General features: G+C 44.0%; 2 protein-coding genes across 2 annotated transcripts; one reads left to right on the plus strand and one right to left on the minus strand.

Annotated features, from left to right (window-relative positions):
• The first annotated feature begins 1,121 nt into the window (after nucleotides 1-1,121).
• Nucleotides 1,122-4,056, plus strand: mrps25 (mitochondrial ribosomal protein S25). The gene is made up of 4 exons (XM_079225951.1): nucleotides 1,122-1,323; nucleotides 2,207-2,313; nucleotides 2,573-2,660; nucleotides 3,545-4,056. Exons 1-4 carry the CDS (start codon nucleotides 1,190-1,192, stop codon nucleotides 3,735-3,737), a joined length of 522 nt encoding a protein of 173 aa, XP_079082077.1. The 5' UTR covers nucleotides 1,122-1,189; the 3' UTR covers nucleotides 3,738-4,056.
• A 2-nt stretch (nucleotides 4,057-4,058) lies between these two features.
• Nucleotides 4,059-9,599, minus strand: rbsn (rabenosyn, RAB effector; the record flags this gene model as incomplete). Its single annotated transcript, XM_079225950.1, has 11 exons — nucleotides 4,059-7,023; nucleotides 7,108-7,212; nucleotides 7,302-7,404; nucleotides 7,515-7,601; nucleotides 7,681-7,751; nucleotides 7,968-8,227; nucleotides 8,319-8,480; nucleotides 8,573-8,618; nucleotides 8,715-8,815; nucleotides 8,966-9,100; nucleotides 9,437-9,599. The coding sequence occupies 11 exons, from the start codon at nucleotides 9,597-9,599 to the stop codon at nucleotides 5,911-5,913; spliced, it is 2,346 nt and encodes a 781-aa protein (XP_079082076.1). The 3' UTR covers nucleotides 4,059-5,910.
• Nucleotides 9,600-9,810: the final 211 nt, after the last annotated feature.

Below are 9,810 nucleotides of genomic sequence, written 5' to 3' on the forward strand. Positions count from 1 at the left end.
CTGCATTTTCTTCAAGCGTTGAGATCGAGAAACAACACTCATGTTTTGCTCAAGTTTTGTCGCAGCCCCACATTTCTACCTCACACCGATGACGATATAAAACAAGATGTAATAACGACTGAGCTCCTGTATCGGCCTTCCAGTCGCCGAGGCCGGCTTCTCCGAGGCCGCGCGCTATTGAAGAAATAAACAATTACGTATGAAATACGACACGACTGAGTCTCTTCATGCTGGAAGCGTCTGAGCGATGGTTAATACCTGTAATAACCTGTATATTATAGCTAAAGTGAAACTATGAGATATGAATCAGAATCCTCTCATGTAAATAAAGCTTTACACACCACAACAAATATCTATTTAATTTGTAGAGTAGAAACTGAGTCTATAAACACCTCATTCTCTCAAAGCACTCACTGTATTATGTACATCCAGGAAAGTACATTCATTAATACACTAATATCATTTAATTTAAAAAGTGACGTATCCAGATTTGCCCATTTCAGAGTAATGTAAATTATACAATTGGATTATGTTTGTTGAACTTGACTGTACTAACTTTTGATTTAAATTGAATTAATTTATTATATTGTGTATTATTTATAATTTATGTATTGTAATTTATTTGTGTTTTTATTGTTTTATATATATATATAGCAATAAAAATACAAATATATATATATATATATATATATATATAATATATATATTGCTGTTTAATAAAAAAGAGAAAACAAACAACAACAAAACAATTTCAAGCAGTTTAAATAAAATATAACTAAAATCTATGAATTGGATTTTTTACTATTTATATTAATTAAATATTATATATTATATATTTGTTAGTTTAGTTTTTCATTTGCATATTTTCTACAATGTTACACTGGTAAATATGATAAATAAAGAAGGAAACGCATTTTCATTTTTAAAGGTTTATTTTAGTTTTATTTGTTATTTTTGCATTTGATTTTGATTTTGATCAACTTGAGTTAGAATATATATATATTTTATTTTTAATTTTGTATTAATAATAATACATGTAAGTATGCACTGTTTTGTTCGTACTTGTCAAGTTGTCAAACGCTGCCAGCCTCCTGGTCGCTCATGTGACGTCATCAGAAAGCGCCTCTCCCTGTTGCTGGACTCCCGCGGTGTGGTGGTTCGTAAATAACGAACTAAAAGGGACTGCAAGATGCCGATGAAAGGACGGTTCCCCATCCGGAGGACTCTGGAGTACCTCCAGAAGGGAGACATCATCTTCAAGAACCGAGTGAAGATCATGACGGTGAACTACAACACGCAGGGAGAGCTGAGCGACGGAGCAAGGTCAGAGGACCCGGATGCTCCAAGCGAGCGAAACCTTATCGGTTACAGTAGATATGTAAATGTGATGGTTACTCTCTAGAAGACGCTTAAAGAATGGAGACGATAACACTCGTGGTCAATGTGGTTGCTCCTCGTCGTTTAACTGTCGTTTTAGACCCGTTGATGTATTTTAATGTATAGCTGGTTATTGAGCTCAGTCATTAGTGTTGACATGTTCAGTTTTTTTCCATTTGTTAGTGATCATTAGTCCTTAGATCAGCTAATTGTTTGCTAAATAAAATTGTGAAATATGCACATTATAATTTCTCCGGAGCCCAGGTCGACTTATTTTTAAAGCAGCAATATTTCAGAGATTACAGAAGTTGGAAACAGAGATATTTTTGCATAAGCAATGCATTTATTATTAAAATAGATGGCAGTTAATTTCCTGTTAATTGACTAATAGATCGATCCGCCAATCACTTCAGCTTCACTTTGTTTAGTTGATTTTATCTTCAGATTTAAGCCTTTTTTTCTTTATGTCACTTCTAATTTCATGCACAAGAACCAGCATCTGTTTGTTTTCTCGCAAAAACACCACTTAACACAGGCGGCTGTAGTGGACATGCATACATCTGTGAATCTTTAAAGTACGGGATCAATATTTTGCAACTATAGCTGTTACAGAAGATACATAAAACAATGTTAAAAAATCCTGAGTAATGTGGACTTATTTTTTCAGTTTAACTATATATAATAACTATTACAACTAATAATGACACAATAATATGGAATAGTGTAAATGAAACGCTCACAGTCTGGTCCATTCAGAACCAAACTAAACTAAATAAATTCAGACCACCTGTTTTTAAATGTTTACTTGTTCTTTGTTTTTTTTTTGCAGAAAGTTTGTGTTCTTCAATATTCCTCAGATTCAGTACAAAAACCAGTGGCTCCAAATAATGATGTTCAAAAATATGACACCGTCACCGTTCCTGAAGTTCTACCTGGGTTTGTTATTCTCTCGCTGTTTGATGCAAACAGGAGAAGTTTTCCATCAGGTGTTTCTGCCTGGAGGTTAATTTTAACCCCAAACCGGATATTTATTGAAAGTAGGGTTGAAGCCGAAACCAAAAGGAGATTTCTGGCAGAAAACCAAGAAGGCGAAACTTCTCCTGTGCTCGTTTGACCTGCATTAATATTACCATCATTAATATTATTGTTGTGTATTGTAATAAGCCTGGGCTGATATGTTCTCTCTCCTTTGCAGATGATGGGGAGCAAGTTCTGATGGATGTGGAAGGGAAGGACCACAAACAAATTTCACAACACGTGAAGATGATTTTGGGCAAATCAGAGTAAGATATTCTAAAATATTCAGAGTCTCCTGGTTTAGATACTTTTGACTAGTTATGTTGATAGATTTCAATTCAGAGATCACACGTCAATTCCATCAGAGTAATTATGAAAGCTGTAACACAACTCATAATATTTGGGTCCATATAGACGTGATACATGATGCAAATCTCCTGTTCCACCACATCCCAAAGGGGCTCTGTTGGATTGAGATGTGGTGACTGTGGAGGCCATTTGATATATATATATATATATATATATATATATATATATATATATATATATATATATATATATATATATTTTTATATTTATATAATATATATATATATATATATATATATATATTTTAAAAATATTTATATAATATATATATATATTCTTTTAAAATAAATATATATATATTTTATATATTTGATATATATATTTGATATATTAAATAAATGTATTTCTGATGGACGTTATAAGAGCACTTAAAAGAACAAGAGCACTAAAAAGAACAAAAAGTAGGAAGACCTCAAAGTAGGAAATTAATGTTCGTAATAACATTAAAGGTTGGTAATCTTGAGAAAATAGCAAGAGTACGAGACAGTTTTCAATATTATTACAGCTTTTTTTTTTTTTTTATGAAAGTTGATGGCAACACACGCTCCACAAGTCACCAAATCTAGAGTGTCACCATATTAGACCAGATACTAGATGTATATATTAGACCAGATACTAGATGTATATATTAGACCAGATACTAGATGTATATATTAGACCAGATACTAGATGTATGTATTAGACCAGATACTAGATGTATATATTATACCAGATACTAGATGTATATATTGACCAGATACACATTAGACCAGATACTGATTGCATCCGCTCTCTTTTTCAGAGACGTGTTACAAGCCGAGGCTCAGGCCAAGATGCAGGCCTCCAACCCCGCCAACTTCGGGCCCAAGAAGTACTGCCTGAGGGAGTGCATCTGCCAGGTGGACGGCCAGGTGCCGTGTCCCGGCAGCACGCCGCTGCCCAAGGAGATGACGGGGAAATACCGAGCCCGGATGGCGGCGGCGGCGCAGGAGTGAGAAGCCGAGGAGGAGAGCTGAGCACTGTACATTCACCGGACCACGTTTTGATTTTGTACGATTGCACAAAAAAGGACTACGGCATCGCAAAAGAAAAGGTAGCTGGAGATCCGAGTGACTGAATGCATCCGGCTGTCGCTGGCTGGACTGAGGCGCTCCATTGAACCCCGAGCAGCAGGAAACCACCAACACGACGTTGTTCGGGCTCTCCGGCCTCGTGAAGAAGAATCCTCCCATCGGGAAGAGTTTCACGTCGAGCAAAGGGTCAACACTGCAATGTAAACATTCAAATAAAACGGATTTGCCTGCCTGTGCGGCTGCAGTCGTCGCTGTGTGAACAACCTTAAGTAAGCATAACCACAAAAGAGCGAGAAACGTTTTACAGAGACAACTTTTTATTTTATTTTTTATTGGTGCAGAGATGAGAATGTTGTGCATCAAAAATGTTTTAGCAAATTACCTAAAAAAAAAAAAAAAAAGTCAACCGCTAGTACACATGAAGAAGCTCCTGGAGTCTTTCAAACTCACACAACATTTAGTGTCCCACGTTTTCGCTTCTATTTGACACCAAATATTAGTGAGAGATCAACAGACAAATACTGCTTTTTGTCTGTGAAGACAATTAAGGACATTCGGACTGGCTGCAGAAGCACTGACATGTCTTAGTAGCACTGCGATAATACTTGCTGGCAGTAACGTAGTGGCTGATTAATCTGACAAAAACATGTTTAAAAAGCTGCGTTGACCCCGAGGACTTAGTTGATCTTTAGAAATGGGGACGTGGATTCTGGTGCCTTATCTGAAGACGCAGACGGCGTTTATACGTCCGTGGTGAATGCTGGCTGGATGAATGGACTTCTTGGTTTAAACTGCTGAATTAATTACACGCTTTAGCTCTCGGCCGACGGCACTGAACTCGGTCCAAATGTATAAAAAGAAAGCAGGAAGACGGGCGCGGCCGCTAACAGAATTAGAGTCGTGCAACCGCGAGTGCTCGCTTGGATCTGTAGTGCCTCTGTCAACGATGGGATCACGACCCTGAAGGGGAAGTGTTTTGTTCACTTGGTTCAATGCTGTAAAAAAAAAAAAAAAAAAAAAAAATCTAAAAAAGCAACGTGACACAGACGAGATGCACAAAATAAATGATGAAGTGGATTTGCTCCAGTAGGAGCAGAGAGACGGGGTTAACATTTAAATCCAGTTTTACAGAAAAAGAAACTTTCACTGAAACAGAAATGAACAGTAACACTTATTCACGTGGTTATTTATAGTATGATTAAGGATTAAAAGCCTCCGATAACAACGTCATAGTCACGAGCGAAAGTCACACAACGGGAGCAACGACAAAGCTCGGAGTCTGTGTCTTCAATCTGTGACACAAAGTGGTCACAGATTGTGTTTTTTTTGCAACGACGAGGGGAGAAAGTCATGTGACCGATTTTCATAATTTAAGTCTGTGATGACATTTAGATAAATAACAACTTTACTGAACGATCACAGGCTGGTCGTAAAAGTCTAAATTCAATTTGCGTCTGATTAAATGACCAGATGGGTATTTTGGGGCAGGTTTGGTTCTTTTGAGCTTCAATTACCTCATTTCACACATCAAAGTCTGAAGAATTTCCTCACGTGATGTCACTTGAGTCAGCATCCACGACAGCTAAAGACTGCAAGTTTGAACATTTTAAACATTCTGGAAAGTACTGAAGACGTGTGTGGACCGCGTGAGGCTACGATGACTTCCACAGCCAGACTCGAAGCAAACAATCAGACATGTCCCATTTATATATATATAAAAAAAAAAAAGAATATTTTGAATGCCGTTCAGTTTGTTCTTCCTGATACAACAGGGCTGATATCTACAGCAACATGCAAACTGTACAGACAGACCTTTTTTCTTGCAAGTGCTTAAAAACTGTGCATGCTGAAATAGCCTCCAGCCCTCTGAGAGCGACCCTGTACAGGACGAGTGGTTTAGGAAATTAAGGGAGTCACTCCAGTCTGCTGAGCTTTAGTACATATTTAATTTTGGGATTTACGAAGTCTTTGTGTGGCGCGGCCGACCACGCCCAGATTAAAACCAAGTGGGTTTACATTATTCATGTAAAGTGAGCTAGCCTTGCAGGACTTGGTAAGTAGCAGGTAGTAGTGGGGGTGGGGTTTGTGGGCGGGGTCAGTGCTTCTTCTTCTTCTTCTTCTGCTCTTGTAAGGTGTGCTGGAGCTCTCTGAGGTTCGCCGACAGGAGCTCCACCTCGTCGAGGCGGCCGCTGAGCTTGGCGTCGAAGATGTACGCCCGGATGTTGTCGATCTGCTGCAGCAGCAGCTCCTCCTCGATCATGTCCACGTCGGGCAAGTCCTCCGCCACGTCGTCCACGTCGAAGGGGTTGGTCGAAGCTCCCGAGGAGTTCCCAGAGGCCTCCAGGAACGGGTTCCCGGCGGCCGCGTCGCTGTCGTCAAAGGGGTTTCCGGACGCGGCCTCGACCGCCTCCTCTTCCTCCTCTTCGTCGAAGGGGTTGTACTCTTTCTTCTCGCCGCCGACCTTTTTGTGTTCCTTCTTTATGTCCTCGAAGAAGGGATTGGACGGATCCTCCTCCGTGGGAGTGGAGTCCTCTTCATCGAAAGGGTTGAGGGAGGCGCTGTTCTGCGCTTCGCCGCCGGGGGGCGTCACGTGACCACCTAAGCTCCTCAACCTCGGCGGCGACTCCTCCTGGCTCGTGAGAGCCGGGAACGCTCTGGCAGAGGCCGGGCTGCTCTCGGCTTTCGGAGTCAGTTCCCCCGCGTCGGAGTCCTCCTCTCCGTTGAAGCCGCCCGCCGGACTGACATCCAGAGACCCCTCCCAGCTGATGGGAGGCTGAGCGCTGGCCACCGCGGGGCCCCAGTGCTCCCTCTCCTCGCTCTCCGCCCTCTCCCGGGCCTCCAGGCGATCCAGCTCCCCCTGCTGCAGGCTCGCCTCCTGGGCCAGCTTCTGGGAGAGCGCGATGGCCAGGCTGGTCTGCTGCTGGTCGTACTCGTCCTGCAGCTGACGCAGGTTCTCCTCCAGCATGGCCACCTCGTCCATCCTCTGGGCCTCCCGCGCCTGCCGGAGGAACGACTGGATGTTCTCGATCTGCTGCAGGAGGGGGTCCTCCAGCTCGCTGCGCGTGTGGACGGAGTCCGCCGAGGGCAACCACCCGCCGGCTTTGGTCATGTGCGGCGCCCGCGGGGCCCGCGGCAGCTCTCCGTTGGAGCTGGGAGCCGGGCGGCTTTTCTCAGACTCCTGCCTCTTCTTCAGGGTCTCCTGGGATACCTGTTGAAATGAGATGACGTACACATTTAGTGACAAGTTCTGAATGGTAAAGGATGAAGAGAACGAGCTGTACAACAATCTCACCAGTCTCTCCTGTTGGAGTCGCTTCTCTTGGTCCAGTTTTCTCTTTTCTTTCAGCTCTTCGTATTTAGCCTTCGTGGGTAAAGACATGAGGCCCAACAGCTTCTCCTGAAACGAGGAGGACACGGAGAATGAGTGAGCTCAGGGAAGGAAAGGATCAAATTGGAGAGACGTATGCAGCAGCGTTCTGACTTCACCTGGACGAACAGCGTGGCCGTGTAACGGATCATCCTCTGCAGCTGCAGGGCCTTTGGATGCGGCGGTGGATCGTCTTTTGCTTTTAGTGTTAAAATCTTCTTACTGAGAAGAAAACACAGAACTCCAGTTGAGCTTAAAAACTCCATATATCGACAAACATGACAGACTTTGGCTCGATAATGACATCTCTGTCAATTAGCACCGGCATCTACCTCAGGGCATCGATCAGTTCGTAGTATTTCATCACCTCCAGTCTCAGTCCGCCGGCAGTGTCGAGGTTGTACGTGGTTTCTCCGGCACTGTGAGGTCAGACAGCCACGATTATTTCCCTCGCATCAGAAGATGCTTCCCAAATAAACGCTTTTTAACGGGTCTTACTTCAGCGAGTCGGCCATCCTGATGTATTCTGGAGCCTTTTCATCCACCTTCTCCATGCACATCCTCAGCCGCTGGCAGGAAGAACAAGTTTTGAGCGAGTTGAACAACAGGAAACCCCAAAAGACAAAACACTGAATGACGGGAAGGATGCGACAGTGTAAACTCAACGGCAGCTTGAAAACCAAAACACAGAATCACCGGCGCCACGAGTGGGAACAGAAGAAGGGACGGACTGTAAAATGTATAGATTCTCTTGATCATTTGAACCAATAGTTTGCTGTGCCGACCTCGTAGAGTTTCACTACATCCGGCATGTGGTCCTTCTCCTCCAGCTTCTGCTGCGTCTTCAGCAGCGTGTCCATGCAGTGGCGGCAGCAGCGGATCTTCTCGTCGTCCTTTTCCTCCAGCATGGACGTAACGCTGCTCAGGCTGCTGATGCTGCCTCTTCTGGAGCCCATCCCGCCGCCGCCAACAACTGGTGGGGACGGGTAATGAACGGGGCTTCCGGGTACACACAGGGCTTCTCGCGTCCCGTTAATCAGCTTTTCTGTGAGCACAGAAAAGGCACGTGTTTCGCCGTATTGAGACACGGACGGCAAAACTTGATATGCGATGAGGTTTTTTAGCTTCATACGTACGAGCCATCGGTAAGGGGACAAACTCCATGCACTTCCTGCACATGATGGACCCACAGAGGCGACAGTGGTGCCGCCTGTTCCGGATGTTGAACTTGTTTCCACAGTCGGGACAGAACGGGACGTCCGAGTCGTTCACCCACGACACCACTGACTTCTCGATGGCTATAAAAGAGGAGGAGGAAAAGGCTCATTCATTCATAGTGAACTCATTGACCTGCAGTGAGAGGAGGAGGAGTCGTGATGGAAACACAAACCTCTGATTCTGGCAGCATCGGAGCTGATTCTGTCGAACGACGTCAGCTAAAAAAAAAGACAGATTTCATGGCAAATGAGTTGGCAGTTATAAGTGTAATTTCAGGAGGAGGAGATTCATGGTTTGCGCTGTTGGAAGCGAACCTTTTCCAGTCTGATGATGAGCTTGTTGACCTCGATGACGTAGTGATCGATCCGAGCAGCCCGGTGTTTCTTAAAGTAGTCCAGGTGACTTTTGGTTGCTCCTACAAAAGCAAAGAGGAAAGGAAGCCATCATCAGTGTTCAGCGTGTCTTCGTAAATTCTATCAATACTTGTCTGGTTTCTATCCAAAATTATATGACAAACTATACCAGCAAATAACAAAAGGTATGCCGGTTTATTTCACAGTCTCACCCAGTTCCTGAGGCTCCCACATGTAGGGGTCCACTCCTCCGTAGTAAAAGGACTCATAGCTGCCGGTGTCCGGTCGGTCGTCTCCATCCCTTTTCAGCAGCTTGTCTTTGGCTTTCTTTGCCTTCTGAACCAAACCTGTGCACAAAGAAAACATGTAAACCTCCAAGGCAACAAGAACAAATCAGAGAGCAACCCCCCCCTCCCCCCTCCGTTTTCAAACCGGACTCTTCCTCTGCAGTTCATCGGTATCATCTACTTTCCCTCCCTGCAGCAGAAAATGTTGCCAATTCATCCTGGCAACAATTTCCACCAAGTCAAACACTGCAGTGCCATTGTATCTACATCAATTTGTACCCCTTAAACTGCTTTAAAGAAGGCCACACTGTCTTTTTACGAGACCATATAAAGTTATTTTTAGTCTTAAGACTCTGTTTTGCAACTCAAATTGCCCCGTAGCTGTGAGCGACTCACTTTTGAGCTGTCCCCTCACGTGGCGGTCGTCCCCAGAGTGCTCCTCCTCGTAGTGGTCCTGCAGCTGGTAGAAGGACTGCAGGTCCTTCAGGCACAGCGGGCACAGGAAGCCCTCCTTCACTTCACCGGTGCCCTCAAAGGGGGGCGGATAACTGGAGGCCATGACGATGGCGGGCTGAGTTCAGTGGGGGGAAGAGATGCAGTGTGGGAGAGTCTCGCTGCGGTCCGCATGTCACGGGGCGTGTGACCCCCACAAAGACGGCTCCATCGCACCAGAGGAAACCCTGGGAAGCAGATTGAGGCGACACATATTTCACGAATGAATTCCTAGAAATGTTTTTACGATCATGTCCCCCAAAACACAGATTTAAAAG

The sequence above is a fragment of the Taurulus bubalis genome, assembly GCF_910589615.1.
Source record: "Taurulus bubalis genome assembly, chromosome: 11".
Classification (NCBI taxonomy): domain Eukaryota; kingdom Metazoa; phylum Chordata; class Actinopteri; order Perciformes; family Cottidae; genus Taurulus; species Taurulus bubalis.